We start from the raw sequence: 22,553 nt of genomic DNA on the forward strand, positions 1-22,553 counted from the left end.
GCCATAGATTTTTGTTCAGTTTTGTCCAATTTGGTTCCGTTTTCGTTTGGGGCCGTTTTGGTACGGTTCCGTTTTCGGAATGTTACGCTTACGCAGTTCGGAACTCCAAATTCGTAAATGCGGTACATGAATTGTTTATTTTAAAAAAAAATTCATCATCATTCTGAACAGTTTATTTGAATGGTTTAGAATTTTGCATGGCTGATGCGGATTCAATGTTAAAAAAAAAAAAAATACATAAAATAAATTTAGTCAGAAAAAAAGACAGATCGCCCGTCGGACTGCTAGTTGCATTTTTTAATTCGTCCATCAGAATTTGTACTCGCATTTGGCTATCGGTCGAGTACTTTCTACACCACTGAATTATTCATTTAACTTTACCACGACTAACACGCATTTATGCCAAAACAAACAGATCACTGTGAGATCGTAACTACATTCTCACCTAACAAGTTCAAGTATAAAGTTTTTAACCTAGCCGCGTGTGGGGGTAGGTAGAGATCCCTCCACCCTTCAAAATTAATCGAAACTCCCTAAAAACCTCGCTCCCCACAGCGTAGACCCTCTAAACAAGCGTCTTCAACTAGTTCTAGTATATACACCGTACTAGCAAACAACACACACGCATGATGATGTAAGATAGTTTTTATTTCAAACTAAAGATTTATTTTTTATAACACGAAAGCGCAGACACGTTTCCATTCCCGAGGAAAACCATTGGATACACAATACACCGATGAAAGTTGTTTCAATCTTGAAAGCAGTAACAAAATGAAAAAAAATCTAAAACAAAAACATGACACACATTTTTGGTACGATTTTCAGACAAAATCTTATGGAAATTCTTTGAAAAGTTTAATTTAATGCCTGTATTTGGACATTTACCAAAATATACAGTACACCTCACACACCTTTACTTCCAGTAGGTCTTACAGTTCAAAACAGCAGGATAAAACGTTATTTTAAGACTGGTTGTGCGCTTCACGTTAAACCCAACGTCCTGAACTGTATTAGCACACCTATATCCTCCATTAAGGTTCAGGCACGTCAACCCTGGACACATTCTCTGCTTTTGCTAACGACCAAGTACAGAGCCAACATTGGGAAGTAATCAAATCGTTCGCAAACGTTAGCATTCGTCGCTGTCGCTGAACTCGACACTGGTTCTCAAACACACACTCGGGCTTCTTGTGACATCACCTAGACCTAAGTATGCGATATACAGCAAGTTAAGCAATAGATGCGAATTACCATGAACAATGGGCTGAAGTGTCAACTATCTAGTCTCTGTGTTCAGCACCTTCTTTAGTATATTCCAGATACAATGCTGTTTCTAACGAATATTTATTAAACATTAAAAAGAAAAAAGAAAGAGTAAAATAATCATAAAAACCTGTAAGCAATCGTGTATTAACAACTGTTTCTTTGGCCTCTATTCTACATTAATTAGGGTGATGCATTAAGGATAGTACGATTGCAGCCCTTGAAATTCGGAAAAGTTTGCTATGGCAGTTAAATGCCGTCGTAAATCAATTTTGCAACAGCACTGTGGCGGCAATTTTAAAGAAAAGATTAATGCTGTCAAAATTATTCATCTATGATCCAATGCAGTAATATGCTAAAAGATGACATCTCAACTTTACTTTAGTATACTTCTATACTGGAATAAACAGATTTATCTTAATTGAGGAAAAATTGGGCCACAATAGATTATAAATGCTTTTTTCTGGGATCTGTAATTGGACAGAGTTCAGACAAAAATGCCTACAGACTTTTCACCTCTCTCAGATTTGCGACGGCAATGAAATGCTGTCGCAAATCAATTTTGCGACGGCATTGCCGATTGCCGCCGCGAATTTCGAGGACTACAATTGCGTATCTCAGTTTAGATCTGCACCAGACATGTACACACAAACACTAGCATGAAGCAGCAATGCTAATTTTTATCTACAAGGTGACATTTCAACTAATGAAAACGACATTAGGTGAGACCTCGGGGTGGGGTGGGGGGGGGGGGGAGAGAAGAGACGAGAACGTTTGCGAACAATTTGACCGTTCCCTATCATATATATTCCTATTCATGTAATGGTAGGCATAAAAAGTTTAACTTTTGTTTCTTCCACAACATGTACTGTAGGAGTTAGCATGGTACATATACTGTACATATCCCCTTACCAGGAACATGTGGCGAACCCACACAATACAAGTGCCTCGTAAGTAGTGTTTTCCTTGGCTTGTTTGAACATGGTGATGGTGCGGCACCATGCCTCAATAGCCAAGTGCCATCTTGCATTAATAATCACCATGCTGCCCTGAGATTACACAAGCCTTTTTTAAGTATTAATTCTAAAATAGCCTTTATAAAATACTCAGAAAATGTAATTAAATTAATTAAATATTCCTGTTATATATTTCACCATCCATTTATTAAAGCAAGCTCATTAATTAATTTATTTTTATTTTAATAAAAAATTGTCTTTAGTGGGGGAAAAAATGCCTTGAAAATGGTTAAAATGCCCCAAAAGTATTTAGTCTACCATCCCTTGCCAAATTTCTAGGAAAAACACTATGTATGAGAATAGCAGATTGTGAAAAACAAACGTTATGACATTATGATTGCATCAGTTACTATACAATGTGTTATTCTCATACAAGGCACTCTATCGTGTGGCGTCGCTTTAGCGGATCAACAAGTGATGTCAATTTCACTGACAAAGGTGTGAATGTGACCTAGATTACAGTCCACGTTGAAGCATGGCACATTACAGGGGGGAAAAAGAGGGATGCTCTATTCTACATGCTTAACTATTGAAAATATGCATTTGTAACAATGCAAAAAGTTAACACATTCAAACTAGCTCCATTGTATCTCAACAAAAATGTACTACTGGATTATGACAGAGCTCATGCATGTAGGAAATAATATACTTCAGAACAAAAGATCAACAATACCCAATGGCAGATCGTATTCTTCACGTTTCATCTGACAAACTATTTAACAAATGAAAAATGCAACAGCAGCTCGATGTATTCCAAACACCAGGGCCCGTGCTTATAAAACTTTTATAGAGTCCAACTCAATATCTATGACGTCACAAACATACAATGTGTATGGCGTTGCCATCACCTTCACTCTAAATGTTATATAAGCACCAGGCCTGGTTTGAATTACAAATCACACCAAAAATTAACTGCAAAATTGGCTGCTTAGTTATGTGAAATGTAATATGGCTGCACTCGTCACTACAGTAACTGTAACTTCACACTCAAACAGTCTACCTGAATTCAGGAGTGACTGTACAGGTGTAACTACAGAGGGTGGAAGTTGAAAGAACAAGTACGTGGACAACAGCCAGATATGCCAATTTTAATATCATGCAAAATGGAAGAATATTTTACACACACAATTTGGTTCAAGGCTTGGTTAACGTTGCCCAATACTGGTTATACAGAGAGAGAACTGTACATTCTCAGCTACTCGCTATTCAATATACACTGAGCATCCTGCATAGAAAGTCAACATCATTTCTTCAATCTCATAATTCAAACATTGGTAAAGATATATAGTATTTGGTTTTAACATTGCAAAATGTTCACCAGCTTAAATGCAGGGCAAAAAAAACACAAAATAATAATAATAAAATAAAAGGCATAGTTGGCAAAGCAGCTGACCTACTGAAGAGTACAACAGAGCATCAGACACTAACAGTATGATTTGTTTGTAAACTTGGCAACTCAAAAGGCTTTTGATAGTTTTATGTACACACAGACACCAGATGAGTAATTTTTAACAACAGGCACTGAAAGAGTAAAACAATATTACCAGTACAAGTGCTAGTCTTTATTTCTCATTTGTTAGAGAGTTGATAAAGCTAAGCTACATCCAGGGATTTATTCATTCATTGCACATGGACTTAATAAATATGTATCATATGGATTTTCTTTACACTTAATGAAAAAAAAAGCACAAAATGTTTTAATTTAATTTGGTGATGGCGAAAATTACTAACCATAAGATAGCTGTTATTTTCAAATCAGAAACATTTACTCTTATAAACATTATCTCTTTTATAGTATGTAGCTTGGTGAATAAAGTATATTTCAAGACAAATTAAATGTATATACTTTTAAGTAATACTCTGTGGAACCATTTGGCAGGTCAACTGCTGTGCAACTTTGCCTTTGAAGACAGACCCTGCAGAGTTGTAATCATTGTGCAAATAGTCATCCACTGATATGACTGACATGATAAACCAGGCAAGTTCCGAAATTGCTTATACCGGCATAAAAAACTCTGCATCCGATAAAGGTTACATATACAGAAACTTTGTCCAGATGACTGCAAAAGCACTCATAAATCACAGATAAGAAAAAACGAAAACACAAAACAAAACAAAAGTTAAGCAAAGTGAACAAATAAAAAAGAAACAATGTTCATTTGCAGATTCAGCTTTCTCTAATTAATTTAATCATAAATTAACATACATGGTCAACAACATTCTGGCTTAAATGCATCTCTTCAGTACTATTTATGCATTACATTGCATACATGAAGAAATACAGACTACAATAAAACAGGTGCAAGTGAAGGGTCCAAATTTATCTGAATATGTACTACTGAAAAGGCCTACTTATTTTTACACTTTTTGGACCCGTGTGTACTAGAACATAACTTACCTCAAAGAAATGTCAGTGAAAAATTGTTAACAACTTAAAATTTGATGCAACAATTACCCATCATCAGCTACTACATTTATTTCTGGATTAGCCTAACATTTGATTTCACCAATACAAATTTATTATTTTTTTAAATTGTAAGCTATTAATATGGATTATGATATTTTGTAATTCTAATGGCAGAATATTAAGAAAATGTGATCAATGATCTTAGAAGGGTGGCAGAAGTTGTGGAAAAAATTTAAATTATATAAAGTACTGGTAAAACAGTGATAAAGCTGTTACATTGGGCGCTTGGCTGACATGACGACACCAAAAAAAGAGAAAAAAGAAGGTATTTATTATACTGCATTTAAGAGGCAGACCCCTTGATCTCATTATCGCACTAACATGACGTTAAATGCATACATTTGTTCAAACTAGTATTCACTAAGTTGTTTCACTTTTAAATGAATGATGTAAAAAGAACCTCCATATTCACATGCTATTGTGCTTTGAAACGATTAACCTTAAAAGTAACAAATATTTCCCTACCCCACCTCCCTTGATAGAATTTACAAACATGCTTGCAACAGGGAGAAATATCAATGTATGTTTGACAACAGTAATAATGAAGTCATTTAGCCAAATGAAACCTATGTTTTATTAATAAGATAATAATAATAATAATTACTAGTAATTTGCAATATTTGGTTCATTAAATAATCACAAGACATACATACAATAATCACTATTTCAAAGCATCAATGAAGTACAGTTATGTAAATGACTCAAAACAATCTAGGTACAAAAGCAAATTATGTCTCCGATATACACAGCTTGGCTCTAACTGAACTACTAAAACAAACGGGCATCCATTTTTTTCTTACAAACATATATGATGCTAATATACTTCATGAACACATGTCAAACAGGATACAAACTATTATTATTATTATTGTTACTAAACATGATGATTATAATGTAAGCATCAAAAAGCACAAAATAATGGAAAACTGTCCAATTTTGTTTTTAATTTAATTTCTACAATGTTTATTGTTTACTAAACCATGCGCCTTGATCACAATCGAGGAGTGTCATACCACTGTTTTTTAAATGCATCTTTCTACTTTTGTAAGTAAATTTAAATTGATGTTTATCTTACTCTTGTAATGTGCTTTGAAAACGTTTTGTAATTTTTTGTGTTTGTTCACACAAAAAAGACGAAGAGTTTTATTGTAGTTCTGCAATAAATATTACATATGAAATAAATAGGTTTACTAATAAGAGTAGGAGAAGACTATATATACTCCTGATTTATACCTATACGATACATGGAAGGTATTAACTGCAAAATACAAAACATTATATATATATACTTTTTAATAAAAATGGTTAAGTCACTTTTCATGTTAACTTTTATAATTAAAACTGATGGCTGGTGCAACACAGTGAGAGTTCCTAAGAATCCTATAAATAGCAGAGTCCAACCAAAATCTATGCACATAACATCTGACAGGTGGTCATACTACTTCTAAATAAGATGGAATGAATCAATGAATGTTTAACAACACCCTAGCACGGACAATACTTCGGCTATTGGATGTCAAACAAAGGTAAATGAAACAAGATGAGACAAATTTCAAAACTGGTATTCACCTCAGTTTTCAGGGGACTATAACCCACATACATTTTCTCATCAATACAAGTACAGGTATCAGAGTTTAGTCGGTTGTTCGCCAAATGCAATATAAAGTTGAATTTGGCTAATATGCCATTTCAAAATCGCCAAAAAAGCTAATTAAAAAACTGTGTTTTTATGTTTATAGCTATTTAAAAAACAAAAACCCTCTATTTTACTAAATGTTTATAAAATATGTCAAATTCAGCTTAAAGCCTAATGTATATTTCTTGAATTGATCTACTAATTCTTGGTTGCAAATCACATACATCTACTGTGCGTGTCATAAATATATATTTTTTTAAAAATAGAGGAAAATCTCTCTTCTTTTCTCCAAAATATGAACATTTCTACTGCAGTCCTGATTTATTCTTATAACATTTAATTTCATTTTGAAAAGCAATATTTAACCAAAATGCCCACATGGTGTAAATTAAACTAAAAACAAAATAAACCGATTTTCTTTCCATTCCAAGATTTTAAAAATGATTTTCTTGAAAATCGATCAGAGAACCACCCATTCTCTGTATTCCACAAGCTCTGTGGTACCGTCCTACATAAATATATGCATTTTGTTGTTCAAATTTGGAAAAAAAATATATTAAAAAATTAATCCAAGTATATGTTAGCTGTTTGCTGTGTAGAGGTTAATTTGGTTACTATCGACACTACTGGAGGTTGTTGGGGACACTTCACAACTGGACATGGGCACTGCAGCGTTTTTCTTCAGGCTGTCGAGATACTCATGTTGAGACTGAGCGATCACCTGTGCCAAAATCTCGTCCTCATCCCAATCTGAAAAACAACAGAAGCCAAATTAGAGTATGGAATTTAGGAAAATATTGAAAGAAATGTTTTTCAAAATTTAAAATACTGAACATTTCATTCATAGTGTTTGTGAAGTTTAAAAAAAAAATGTTTGAAAGACCAGGGCCCCCAGATTTAAATGTCACCCACCACAATCGTATTCGGTGTAACTAATAAGTATTATCCGTCCCACAGGGATCGCATTTTTTTTCAGACTATGTAATCTACTATATGTTATTTATTTCCGAGCCGATTGATTTGTAAATATCACACACAAATTGCATTTCTTTGTTATTTCCAAAACAATTTTACTTTTCTTCTTACGTCAAATCCAACTGAAATTATTTACAAAAAAACATTTTAACAGAATGATGGGACGGACTATAAGTTGTTCATCTCAATGCATGTTTTAAAAAATAATAATAATAAAAAACTTCTCTTTTTTTCACATGCATTGTGATGAACATGCACAGAGTTTTACTTATCAAGGACTTATTAAGATATGGAGCTAAATGCAAAACTTTAACAATGAGTTAAACACAGCGACGTTGATGCCACTGTCATAAAAGTAAAGATGAGACAAAAATAAATAAAAAGGTTCATCACACAATAACATTTTTAAAAAGTACTAAACATTTCATTTCAACTTATTTACCTGCTTATGTCCAATTAAGGTTCAAGCACGCTGTCCTGGGCACACACACCTCAGATATCTGGGCTGTCTGTCCAGGACAGTGGGTTAGTTGTTAATTGTTAGTGGTTAGTGACAGAGAAGAGGGTGTAGTGGTCTTACACCTACCATATTTTTCGGCATATACACCGCAACTTTTTTACTGTGAATTGCAAGGTGCAGTTTATAAAACAGTGTGCTTTATTTATGAATTTTACGGTAACTGCTGTGCGTATAAACCACACTTTTTTTCCCCCATTCTCATAATAATAATAATAATAATAATAATAATAATAATAATATAGCATACCAAATGACTGGGAATGAAGTATTATGATGGAATGGCTCTTTATTAATAGTCTAGTCAGGCTAGAAACAATACAACACTTGTGTATTGTTATACTTACGGTGTCAAAAATAGACTTAACGGTGAAGTTTCTTAGTTTGATTTCTGTAACATTTATTGTTAGTAGTGCATCAGATGTGTTTGATGTTTTAAAATGAAGTAACCCGCCTTACATTATACAAAGTAATGTCATTACAGTTTGTAGCAAACACCCCCCACTTGCATGTTCAGTACTACAGATAAAAAGCCAGTGGCAGCCTAAACAATGTCACGTGACACAATTACAATGTCATGGCCATTTACAAAAGCCGGACCTTAACAATGACATAAAAACAGTTTCTTGATATCTTTAACTCCTCTGTTTGTTACCTGTTTGTAATGTTTTTAATTAATATATCAGAATTAAAGTTCAGTACGAAGCTTGGGAATTAAAATCATATAATCGGAGTACCTGTAATGTTTGTATTACATGTCGACATTCCCAAGCTAATTAGTCCGCTAATTTATGCTATAATACAGAACATAACATTGTTGTATTTCATTATATTACATATAATATATAAATCTTGGCAAATAAGACCGTGCTTAGTTTCGGTTCACTGCCACTAGCCTATATATCCAGCTTGACCCGACATCATTTGAATATGTAATTTTTGCACACGGCATGTTACTTAGATTACAGAGAAACATGTGTAATCAAGTAAGTACTAGTTATTTTTACTTTTTTGGTTCAAGCTTTGTAACCATACTATCATGTTTGTTTTTTTCTTTGCAATTAATGCAAGATTACCCATTAGGTGAAATGAAACCGAAAGCCACACAATTATCAATTACAAGGCTAAATTATCTATTAAACTAAATATCAATTATTACATGAAATTATTTCGCCAAATTAAAATAAAATTCATCAATTGTTTTTGAAATTTACAATTGGTGAATTTGGCAAGTGCTAGATCTAGCGCTTAATTATATATTGTTTACATTTAGGGGAGAATGGATCTCTTTATTATTATTAAATACAAACACTAATTAACTGTAATTAAGTTTGTGGCTTTATTTTAATCGCAGCTTATTTAAAGGTGCAGTTTATGTACGGACAAAGCTTGGAACTTGGTCTAAAGACATGGGGTGCGGTTTATACATGAGTGCGTATAATAGGCAGGAAAATATGGTACCAACTGAGTCATTAAAACTCGCTCTGGGTGGGAGCCGGTACCAGGTTGCGAACCTTGTACCTACCAGCCTTATGTCCAATGGCTTAACCACGACACCACCAAGGTCGGTAGTACTCAACAAAACAAGCAAGAACTCAACTTTTGAACAAAGGGAAATAACTGCAATTACATTCATCTACAAGAAAGTCAAGAGCAGAAATTTTATTTAATGGAACCGTAGCATATACCTACTGGTGCCATGTAGGTTGCTCCTTTTGATAAACAGCAAATAAATCTTTTATATGCACTCTTACATGGACAGAACTACATATATCATAACATTTGATATACTACCTGAAATATTGGTTGAAATAGGAAAGAAAGAAATGTTTTATTTAACGACGCACTCAACACATTATTTTATTTACGGTTATATGGCGTCAGACATATGGTTAAAATAAGGATTTTGAGAGGAAACCCGCTGTCGCCACTACATGGGCTACTCTTTCCGATTAGCAGCAAGGGATCTTTTATTTGCGCTTCCCACAGGCAGGATAGCACAAACCATGGCCTTTGTTGAACCAGTTATGGATCACTGGTCGGTGTAAGTGGTTTACACCTACCCATTGAGCCTTGCGGAGCACTCACTCAGGATTTGGAGTCAGTATCTGGATTAAAAATCCCATGCCTCGACTGGGATCCGAACCCAGTACCTACCAGCCTGTAGACCGATGGCCTAACCATGACGCCACCGAGGCCGGTTGGTTGAAATAGGAAGTCATACAAAGAATCCGAGATGCGAATGATCCACTGTTTTATTTCAGAAAGATAATATTCAGCCCTTGAAATTCACAATGGTAATGAGCAGCATGGCCACAAAAAGCTGTTGCATAATTGATCTACGATGGTATTTGTATCATTAAGGTGTATTTACTTTGTTCTTATCTATACTAAATTGCTGTCATGAGATGATCTCCTTTTCAAGGACTGCATATTTCTATGTAGACTAACTGTAACAAAAATTGAGTATTACTTACCATATGGTGCAATGTGGTTCATTATTGATGCAGTCTCCTCGAAGCCACCAGTCGCCCCCTGTGGTCCTACAGGAATATCTGCTACATCAGGTACCAAAGACAGAACATCGGCCGTGTTAGATGTAGAACAACCTGTCCATTAAACAATTTTTTTTTTTTTTAATGATTAGGATGAAAAAAGCATGGGTGTTGTTTCCTACAGAAATGGGAGACAAAATTTCTAAAAGGCAAGGTACAAAAATATGTCTTTACAAAATTGATATAAGACAAAAGAAACATTAAGAAAGTAGATAAATGTTTTTGGTATTAAGGGAAAATGAAATTCGTGTTAATGTTTTCACAAGCATACAAACCACATTTTTGAGACCACCTCCATTCACCCTAACCACCCTTAACCTTCTAACTACTGCAGTCGAGATATCTTGCCCGACGTCACGTCAGTCGATATACTGTACACTGTATACAGTGCATTCCCCAATTCATATTTCCCGCCGTTTTACACACGACACTCACCGGAAAGGGAAATATAATTAAAGAATTTTTTATTTTTTTCAAAATGGTGGCTTTTCTTTTGATTTTTTCAATTGAAAATACCTTGAAATTTCGAGTTCAAAAAGCGGTTTTCGGCAAGTATTTTCGCTTGACAACAATGGCGGCACGTCGCGTTCATTTTCAGGGATCGATAGCTGATTGGGACAGCTAATTTGATAATAAATTTGATCGTTTTACCAACAACGAAAATTACCAAATATTGCAATATGAATCTTAGTTCGGGTTTAAAAAAAAATTCTGGTCAGAAAACCACTGTTATCGGGAATAATGGACATAAATACTGGACAGCTGGCCACAAATGCCCGTAAGTAAATGCAACTTTTTCGATTTTTTGCCTAATTTTAATCACCATTAGCCGATCTAAAATAATAAAAATTACAAAAAAAAGACACGAAAATAATACTTACCGATTAATATATGACCTTTATTTCATGTTTTTATAAAACATTTAAGTGAATATATGTGAGTAAAAATTATAAACTTGTACCCACTCAACGTGGTTTTTGTTAAAAATTAATCCAGTAGTCTAAAGGTTAAAACTAAGTTTTATCAAAATGTATTACTACTGTGTATGTTGTATGTCCATGCAACAGTGTACTTCCTATCTTCACCAGTGAAACAATGGCCTCCCCAAAAATGTAAATTTTACTTAATCCAGACTCAATCTATGTAGTCGTTACCCAGGTACTGATCGCTGAGGTTAATTACAAATGTATAATCAGTCAAGGTTGAGAACCTAAGTGCACTCAGTAACCTATTTGTCATTCTCCTTATTTAAAAGTTTTGTAACCAGCAAGTAAATGGAATGACCATCCACATATAATTTTTTGCCATAAAAAAAAAAAAAATGTGTACTGTAGTTATTGTTTTCATTAATGTTGGTGGCAATTTTCATCAAAAAGCCTACAAACAAACCTGCTGTTGGCCCACACTGACTCGTAGCCTGGGTTGCTAGGGCATCAGATGCTTCCATGCGCTGGGGACTGTTCTGACCGGAACTCTGCCCGTTTCTCAGACGTGGCGACCTCCCGCCCCGCGCGTCGGGCGACCCCGATCCATCGAAAGACGTGTGGGTGTAATCACTGGATGAGCTGCACGTGGCACTGGCAGACCGCGCCTGTCGGAACAGTGCGAACACTAATTAATTATATCACAACACTTGTTCCGCGACATTCTCAAAAAAAAAGAGTAAAATATTTGTTTAAAAGTAAACATGCAAAACTACAATGAGACACTGGTTAAACAGGGGTAAAATATGGCTTTACAAGTAAAACTAAATCTACTTTACTTATCTGGACTAGGACAAGCCACCAACCTACCCCTGGATCTTGTGTCTGTGGAATACTCAATAGAATAAATAGGGTCCTACCTCAAAACTTATTTGTGGTGGGAAGAAAAATGCTTTAGGTTTGTTGGTGAGGCATGTAGTGTGAAATCCATATTGTCATTGTGATGGCATTGTTTAAATGGTGATCGTGATGATCACCAGCAATAATGTTAGTCAGGACCAAGCTAAAGTTTGTTTTGTTTAACGACACCACCAGAGCACATTGATTAATTAATCATCGGCTATTGGATGTCAAACGGAGTTAAAGAGACTACCTCAAGTTTATTGCCATTGATGTGTCTTTTTAACACCTAAAATTACAAATTAAATAGTCTTGTTTAAAATTCAGTATGTGTGCATTTGTAGTAGCCTATGTTTATATGTCCAAAAAAAATTATATACAGGGCTTCTAGATTATGATAGCCCCACTCCCATGGCTAGTGATATTCAATGTTGGGTTAGTAAATAACTATTATTGCCACGCCCGACGGCTAGTGAATTATTTTTGGTCAAATGTTGCAGTTAAGTCTATTTTGTAAATATGAACATCCTGACCCCACCCCATCCCCCAATGTTAGTGTTTTGAAGCTCTATCTCCATCTTTAGGTGACATATCCGATTATTACTATTATTTACTAAAATTGTATTAACTTAAAGTAAAGTAGGGCTAGTGAATTTTTAATAGTGGCTAGTAAATTTTTTAAGTCACTGATCCCATGACTAGTGCATTTAAAAACAATTCTAGAAGCCCTGATATAATATATATATATATATATATACACAGGAAGAAGTAAAATGACATTTGAGCTATTACAAACATTACGATGACCCGAAATTTATTGCAGGGAATATTTTGGTCTGTATCATGTCGCAATTCGCTGTTCATGTTTGTAAAAGATTGCTTAACATATTAAATAGTATTTGTTTTCAGATGAACACTAATCAAATTTTAGAAAACAAAATGTTTCCTGCACTGGACATACACATACTGATTTTAGTCGTTAAAAAGGATTTGATAGTCGAACATGTCTTAATATGGTAGCAGACCGAGGACAATCTCTTTGTTGTTTGTATTTGTCTAAATTGGAGGGCGGGATGTAGACCAGTGGTAAAGCGCTCGTTTGATGTGTGGTGGGTTTGGGATCAATCCCAGTTGGTGGGCCCGCTAGGTTATTTCTCGTTCCAGCCAGTGCACCACGACTGGTAAATCATCTGTGGGATGATGCATATAAACGATCCCTTGCTGCTAATGGAAAACATTTAACAGGTTATTTGATATCCAATAGCTGATGATTAATAAATCAATGTGCTCTAGTGGTGTCATTAAACAAATTTTATTTGTCCAAGCGGACACGTACCGATCCCTGTCTCTTAGCCTGCTTCTCCTGTTCCTTGAGCCACTGCAGGTAGGACTCCCGGGCCACCTGCTCCTCAATGGTGTCCTGGGTCAGCTCCCAGTCCGTCTCTCTCAGCTTGTCCTCAAGCATGGCCTTCTCCAGCTGAAAGTTCTCCGACTGTTTAACCGCGTCCCGCATCAGGTTCTTCTCGGCAAGCTGAATAGGCAAAAGAATGATATAATAATACATCACTGAGTTCGTACACATTGTAAATTCCATGACTTTTTATGACTTCCAGGACTTTAAAAACTAATAATAATAATAATTTTCAAGGATTTTTTTCTCTCCCATTATCAACATAATTTACAAATAATTTAACAATGTTCTGATGTTAGTTGCTCTATCTCTTTGCGTTATTTTACATGAGAATTTTTTTTATTATTAACCGATTTTCATAACTTTCCATGACAAACTAAAAATTCCATGAGCACATTGATTCATTAATCATTGGCTATTGGATGTCAAGACATTTGGTAATTTTGACATATAGTCTTAGAGAGGAAACCCACTACATTTTTTTGTTGGTAGCAAGGGATCTTTTATATGCACCATCCCACAGACAGGATAACACATACCACAGCACTGACTGGAACGAGAAATAGACCCTTATGAATTCTGTATGAACATAATGACATATGTACCCAAGTGTTAGAGTACTGTAAAACCACAGTAAGCTACAACGTCACTATACCGTTTGCTATAGCGTCGTCATAGCCTACGATGGTGCTAAAAAAGCTTTGAAAATCTCTAGCCAGGAACTACATTCCTTCAAAGATGGCAAACGAGAAATTAGGTTTTGAGAATGAGAAGAAACATACTGCTGCCAAATAGGCTGTTCCTTACATTTAGCTTTTGATTAACCTACTGGAATTATTCTAAAATAGCCCAAGCAGATAAGCAAGAAGATAAAGTAGGTAAAATATACATAAACCCTATCTCAATTATTTTTTTAAAACAAGTAACTGCAAACATTAGACCAAATATCAAGGAATAACTGATAGTTACCTGATGATGAGAGTTTTATCAGATTGTTTGAAAAAAATAATTATTAAATACTCTATTTTAAGATAGTATTAAAATTTCCCAACAAAGGACTACAAAGTAAAAACAAGAGACTCACTCCTGGTTGCAATCCAGGTAAACCAAGCCCAACTCCAATGGTTGCTTTGTATGGGTCGATTACAGAGTTGTAGTGGACACTTCCATGGTAGCTGACACGCATTGGTTCATTGTCGGTCTTGTAAGCACCGTGAAAGGTATTAATTGGATCTACAATAGCAAACATACATTTTTTTTATAACATTTTGTGCCAAATACAATACATACACAATTTTGTTTTAATCATTCCATAAATGTTTTACTTTCTTTCTTAACAGTCAATGGAATACTTGATACCATTTGGTGATCTTTTTTTTGTGTTTTTAAAGAATTTCATTCAACTGCAAATGATTAAAAAGAAAGAAAAAAGTTACGTAAAACAGTACAGTACAAATTTTCTGTCAACAGTTAACATGTTAAATATTTTAACATTTTGCCCTTTTTCTATTTCAAGCTACATACCAACCTCTTTTTAATACGTCTAGTAATGTCTGGTAACTGAGTTAGTTAGCTTACCTATACTATACTGGTAAACTTCTATTGGCCGATTGAAGAGTTCTGCCATGGCTTGCATTTCTAAATTGTTGCCATGGCAGCTCTCCATTCGTTTTCTGTTCAAATAGGTTTTGAAATCTTCAGTCACATATTGAGAAAAAAATTCTGGATTCTTTGCCTAGAAAATAAATAATAAAACCAAAATGAAACAACTAAATGAACTCTAAAACAAAATATCAGTGGTGATTACATCTTATGCACCATAAAGTCTATTGAAACAACAAATCCCTATTTAATTCTCTATTACTGCATATTGCTTTGTATTAGATAAGGTTGGTACAATGTACATGCCGACTCAACTTCTATGTAGTTGAATCGGACACAAATATCAGGGCAAAGTATTTGATGAGAACAGACATTCGTGGTGGTTATGCAAATTTAAATTTGATGCGAGCAAACAATCAGTTCCCTGGTGAACTTTTACATTATCATCAGAATTTTATTTCCTATGCAAATGTAATTCATGTAACCAACCAATCAGTTATCAAGGTAACATAACACAAACCTAGTTCTGATTTTTTTTTTTTTTAAAGTAGTCCCCAAAGTGGGATAAAATTGTTTAATTGGGTTTTTTCTATCTTCTTCCAATGAAACAACCACATTAACATCACTAGCCAAGTGTAGTTTTATTTTTATAAAAGTGGTTTAAATATTTAGAACCCAAGCCACATTCCGTTTTTGTGTGTTCAACTAGTGTCATGTTTTATTATTATAAACTGTATCCATTTATATTTTATTGTTTTAGCTCTGAGCTGGTTTGCTACAATCTGATTAAAATTAGCTATACTGGGTCTACCAGTAGATCTAACAGCATTACGTGGACTCTCATGTCCAGGTGACATTTCAACTATAAATAACAATTTAAATATCAACCAATCACATTTCGCCTTTTATAGCGTTATTCGGGAGCATGCAAATACTAAAAATATTGGGCGAGACTATGCAATAGGCGAACTTGTTGGTCTATTTCAACATTGAAAAAACAGGTGAAAAAGTGCAATAATAAACTCTGGATTGTATACTAGTATATGCAGATTTTATGGCTATATGGGGTTTTTTTCGTCTTGAAACAAATTTTATATAAAATTTTGTATTGAAATTAGTTTCCGGCATACTTCGTAATTTACCCGAATCATTTCATATACCCTCGGCATAATCCCGAATGTTTTCAAATTCTTTTCAAATTACTGGCCTGATTCTGCAAGTAAGGTTTTGATTGGTCAAATGAAAGGTCAACTGGTCATGAGCTCCAACAGGCTGCTGTTAGATCCACATGTAATAGTGGAGCTAATTTTAATTAGATTGGATTTGCCATTGCTATTTTTTTTAATACATGTAAACATTTTTGTTGAAACAAACTTTAAAAAAAAGAAGTTTAAAAAGTAATGTGTACTTGCCACTAATAAAGACAAAAAAGTGATGTATCATATTTTCTGGCCTATTACACGCACTGGTGTATAAACCACACCACTTGGTTATAGACAAAGTTCCGACCTTCGTCCGTACATAAACCGCACCTTTAAATAAGCCGCAGTTAAAACAAAGCCACAAACTTAATTACGGTTAATTATTGTTTGTATTTAATATTAATAAAGAGATCCATTCTCCCTTAAATTCAAACAATAAATAATTGTTGATTGTGTGGCTTTCAGTTTCATTTCATCTAATGGATTATGGTTAAGTTTCGTAAACAAAACACACCACTGACAAACTTGGTAAAGCATTGTTCGTAATCTTACCTTAGTTGCCAAAAGAAAAAGAAAATAAATAAATACAGGATAACATTTTATTTGTTCTAGTATGATTACAAAGCGTGAACCAACAAAAAAAAGAAGAAAAAAAAGTGCACAAATAAGAATTACTAGTACTCACTCGATTACACGTATGTTTCTCTGTAACCCAACTAGCGTGCAGTGTGCACAAATTACATGTTCAAACGAGGTCGAGTCAAGCTGGATATAAGCCAGTGGTAGTGAAATGAAACTAAGCACTGTCCTGTCGATCGTTGACAGTTTCGACATTGTTTTATAACTTTTAAACGACAGCCTTTAAAAAAAAATATTTGCCTAGAATTATAGGCTATATTCAGAGCCAGTTTAAGGATCCGCGGGACCTGTAGCACAAATAACAGCGGGGCCCAATTCTCAAGATATATATTTTGCAACCCACTTGGGGAGGGGGGGGAAATGACCTGGGGAAAATAAATGTACACAATGCCTGACCCTGGGACCCCCTGAAGCGTGGGGACTGTAGCACGTGCTACATGTTCTACTAGAATAAACCAGTAAGAAGAAAAGTAAAATGCTATTTTTGTGTGCAATTTAGAAAACAGTCGGTTCAAAAATAAATAACTTGTAGTAAATCCCATAGCATGAAAAAAGGCAATTAAGCGTAACTTCCAAGAAAAAAGAAAGAAGTGTTTTATTTAACGACGCACTCAACACATTTTATTTATGGTTATATGGCATCAGACATATGGTTACAGACCACACAGATTTTGAGAGGAAACCCGCTGTCGCCACTACATGGGCTACTCTTCCGATTGGCAGCAAGAGATCTTTTATTTGCGCTTCCCACAGGCAGGATAGCACAAACCATGGCCTTTGTTGAACCAGTTATGGATCACTGGTCAGTGCAAGTGGTTTACACCTACCCATTTGAGCCTTGCGGAGCACTCACTCAGGGTTTGGAGTCGGTATCTGGATTAAAAATCCCATGCCTCAACTGGGATCCGAACCCAGTACCTACCAGCCTGTAGACCGATGGCCTGCCACCGAGGCCGGTTAACTTCCAAGAATGAACGGTTCTGAAAGTGTTTAGGCATACAGTGCACTTCACGAAATTTGGCATACAAAAACACTATGCGTATATTATCAATATTGAATCTTAAAACTACCAAAAATATTTACAATGGTGCTTGAACCAGAAATAAAAATTTTGAAGGTTATTTTTAAAAAATTGCGAATTCCGTTTCAGTTACTAAATTCCACAATTCCATCCGTTTTTCCGTGATTGCAGAAAATCATCCACTCTATGGTACTACATGTAGTTTTACCAAATTGTTATAATTTTACTGCCATAAACAATGATATGCAATGATAACAGCATAGTTTTCAAAGTTGTGTTCTGATGCATGATAATAGAATGTTGCAAGTTCTGATGCATGATAATAGAATGTTGCAATGTTTTGTTGTTTTTATTATTATACCTGCACACAGTATTTTTTTAAATACCTGAGCTGGTAAAACTCAGCTTTGGGCGTGCAACATTGCCAATTTTGTGAAAATCACTATACACAAAATGTTCAATGAAAGACAACTGTTCATTAACTTAGCTACTCTTAACAGTTTTTATTACATTACTTTTCATATATTATAAAATACTTGCCATGTAATCAATACAGTTTTTTCTAACAATAGTGTGCATCTCCTGGTCTCCATATACTTGGTCAGCTGTAACAGAAAAGAAAAAAAACATACCACTGAAAAATTAAATTATTTAACCACATCTAAGTAACTCAATAAATAAGTTATGTGGCAAACCAATTTACTGTTTGTTCTCGAGGATAACTGTCAACAGCTACATGTGTGTATGTACCTGAAGAAAAACACACAATACTACACCAGTGGCCATTTATTTCAAGAATTGCTTGAAAGCATATATCTAACAAACAAAAGCGAGTAGATACATTTTAAAATGAGTTTAAAACAAATGATATTCGGACACAAAAGTAGGATTTAAGATGGGTGTAAAAAATTAATAATTTGATTAGCAAATCTGTAGCCAAATTTAAGTAACATTTAGCTAAGCAGAATTTTTTTTTTTAAATAGTTATAGTAACTTATACAGCTACAAACACAACACAGTTGTCAAATAAGCATTTTAGCAAATTGGAAATAGCACCGTTATAAAAATTTATAATCAATAACTGGTGTAGATTGTACTCATGAATTCAAAGTTTACACTTTGTTACAGTGCTTATGGTTTAAAAATCGACCTTTAATAAAATGCTGTACTCCAGAAATTATGAAGAAGAGCAATTGCTCTTGGTGTATAAGTTTAGTTATCTTGAGTAAAACAACTGGCGATATCGGTGTTCGACAAGGCGAGCAGGGGTTTTCCCCATGCGGAAATAGGTTGCACAGGCACACGCGACCAGGAACAATTGCTCACGTCAAACGATAAGGACTATTGTCATTTTGAAACAAAATTACATTATTATTTTAACTTAAAAGGCAATTTCCATTACCTTTTTCCTATTGACAGCAATTTCCAACATAACGAATACATTACAATGTTTAGACGTGAATAGCCTATCACTTTTTATATATTATTTTAAATGGAAAAACATTTGTAGGTAACCAGTTTTTATTTTCCTTAACTGTTTATGACCCAACTAAAAATTCCTCGACTTTCCAAGGCCTTGAAAATTACATTTGCAAATTTCAAGACTTCCCTAGATACCATTGACCTACAGGCATAAACACTGTCCAATCAGTCAAATCAGCTTGTGATCTTTTCCTCCAGCACAAAATGTACATTTCTGAAATGAGAAGGAAACTTAGATGGCTGCTAAAACACTAACCAATAGCTCTAAACAAGCAGGCACCATCTTGTCCCATCTTCTTAATATCAAATCCCTTTTTCTCCTTCAAAGCTTTCTCAAACCACCTCTCAAGCTGAAAAAGTACATTTCAGCAAGGTAAAGTTAATAATAAAAGTAAATTACTTGCAAAGGATACATTAATTTGAAAATTTTATTTTACGCCTGGTAGTAAATTGGGAGGGTCAGATTGACCAATGCTTTTTCTGATTCCACTCAAGTAAAATATTCATCCACCCTGCCTTCAATAACACGGAACGTTTAACCCATTCTTTTTCATTTTAGGTTGCTTGAATTAAATGGCATCATACTGCATAATTGAAAATATATATATATATTAAATGCCCATTTTAAAATATTTTTAAAGCCTATAATACAAGTCTTACTTTTGTTTTAAGTACCATATAGTTAGTAAGTTTTCAAAATTTATCTCCAAAAAGATTTTTTCTATTATATGTAATTTCTGGGGGAACATGACCAGAAGTCTAAAATCTTTGCTCGCCAGTCTACACCCCACCTGCACAATTTCCTGCACACACACCTGCAGTGATGCCTCTCGATCATACTATGCAAACTCCGTAACAAAGTAAAATTTGTTTTCTTTAACGACGGCACTGATATAAAAATTGCCGCAAGTAGGGAGTATCACCTCAACGATGGCAAAATATATACAGTGTTCTCGCTGCTCCATTTAAGCGGGGCGCCCCGCCCCGCTATTCCATTTTCCCGCCCTTCTTTCACGTTCCCCGCCCTACTTTATTTTTGAGCACCCCTCTTTATTTTCCAGCACCTATCTCCGCAATTTCCAAATGCACTTTTTTCCACACAAAAAACAACGATCAGACTGCACACTGGACATCAAAGGAAACAAGCCGCGTTGTGTACGAAAAAGCAATTGACGAAATATTTACGAGTTACCGTAACGTAATTTAACAGTATTTTTAACAGCCTCTATTTTGTCCAATATCTGTATCCATTTGTATGTTTGATAGACACAATAAAAGTTATATTTTACGAAAGCAATGAAAACATTTAATTTTTTACGGATTCGGCAAATTCCGATTGAAAAAAACCCTTATTTGGCGCCAAATTTGTCACGTGATCAGAACGGTCATTCTGTCTTTTGTTTCCACTAACTATCGTTTGATATTTTGTCCTCAGTTGCAGATATAATTGGTTGAAACTGATGATTTTTACTTTCTGCTATTCTGTTTATTCAGCAGTTCTTTATAAAATATTGTAAACTTTTCATTTTGAGGGGATATGAACGCTTATAAAAACAACGGAAGTGGTAGTGTTTATCATTAAAATCATTATCTTAAGTGCCAAATAATATATACACCGCCTTTACGAAAACGAAACTTTAGCTGGCGATAATATTTTATCACGGCAATCGATTCATTCGATGAAGATGGAAATAGCAAAAATGTATCTGACATTAGGAGATCACTTTACAAACATCTTTATTGTTTTTCGTATATCTTGAAATCTCGACCATTTCGACCACAATTCCGTTCCAAGCAAAATTGCTCGGAACGGCTCTGTGTTTGCGAATGGAAAATGTCGTCGGCCTTATAAACTCAGTAATGTGCATTTACATTCGAGTTTATTTTTATGAACTAGACTCAAATATCTAATGATGTCACACACATACAGTTTGTATGGCATTGCCATTAAGTTAGTCTCAACTCTGTTAGATTCTTGAGTCTAGACATTAAAAGTTTTATAAGCACGGGGACCTTATGACCACAAGGCAAAGAACCTCTGGTCCCATAAAATGTTAAATCTTGTGGACTGACTAAGCCAAAATAATGGTGCTGAAATTGTGTCATCAACCATAGTATTGCCACATGATATTGGCAGTTTCATTATAATACTGAAAAGCAATATAAATTATTAGCACCTCCTCTATGTTATCAGGAACAGTGGGCGGACAGTGCTCGTCCCCACTGTTATAACCATCCTCGCACTGTTGAGAGGGTCCAGCACTTGGGCTGTGAGGGGACAGTGGAGCAGGGGTCGCATGGTTCCTGTGCTTTCTGGCAGTCCTGTGGGGAGAGGAGCGGTGTCGCCTCTTGTTGTGACTGGACGAGTTATCGTGGCTGTCAAAAGTTCCACCTGGATCGTGAGTGGGGAGTTTCTCCTCTCTTGGTGGAGGCAGCCACCTCGTCGGCGACGTTCTCCCACGTGCACCCTTCTCGTGTCGAGACTCGCTGGTAGTCGAGTGGTGGTAGTGTGAGTGAGAGTGGCTGTGCGAGTGGGGATGGTTATGTCGACTCTCTGAACAGGAAGAATGTTCCGAATTTTCTGGATCCGATTTATCCTTGGCTGGTTTCTTTTTTGGTAAAATAGTCATTATTGAACCTGTTCCTTGAAAGGCTTAAACCTCCGATGGTCTGATAAACAAAATACTATGTACATTCAATTGTTAGAGACATAAATACTAACAAAATTCTAAATGCACTATAAAAAATTGTCTACATAAACCATCTAATATGGCGTCTCGTCGTGACGTCATATATTTTGATATTTTGTGCCATCTGGTAACAAAATGTCAAAAGGGAAGCTACTCTAAAGAGGTGGGTGTATTTTGTTTTCTATTTAAAGGTACAAGTACTTTGTTGTATATCTGCAAACTAGTAACAATAATAATCATTATGGATGATTTTA

The 22,553-nt window shown here is 35.0% G+C and overlaps 1 protein-coding gene across 1 annotated transcript; it reads right to left on the reverse strand.

Annotated features, from left to right (window-relative positions):
- Positions 1-630: 630 nt before the first annotated feature.
- Positions 631-22,382, reverse strand: LOC121369040 (OTU domain-containing protein 5-like). Its single transcript, XM_041493854.1, has 9 exons — positions 21,787-22,382; positions 19,866-19,959; positions 18,668-18,732; positions 15,242-15,398; positions 14,748-14,896; positions 13,589-13,783; positions 11,819-12,020; positions 10,352-10,483; positions 631-7,132 (listed from the first exon to the last, which is right to left on the reverse strand). Exons 1-9 carry the CDS (start codon positions 22,237-22,239, stop codon positions 6,963-6,965), a joined length of 1,617 nt encoding a protein of 538 aa, XP_041349788.1. The 5' UTR covers positions 22,240-22,382; the 3' UTR covers positions 631-6,962.
- Between the last annotated feature and the right edge of the window lie 171 nt (positions 22,383-22,553).

Source organism: Gigantopelta aegis, chromosome 3, assembly GCF_016097555.1.
Source record: "Gigantopelta aegis isolate Gae_Host chromosome 3, Gae_host_genome, whole genome shotgun sequence".
In the NCBI taxonomy this organism is placed as follows: domain Eukaryota; kingdom Metazoa; phylum Mollusca; class Gastropoda; order Neomphalida; family Peltospiridae; genus Gigantopelta; species Gigantopelta aegis.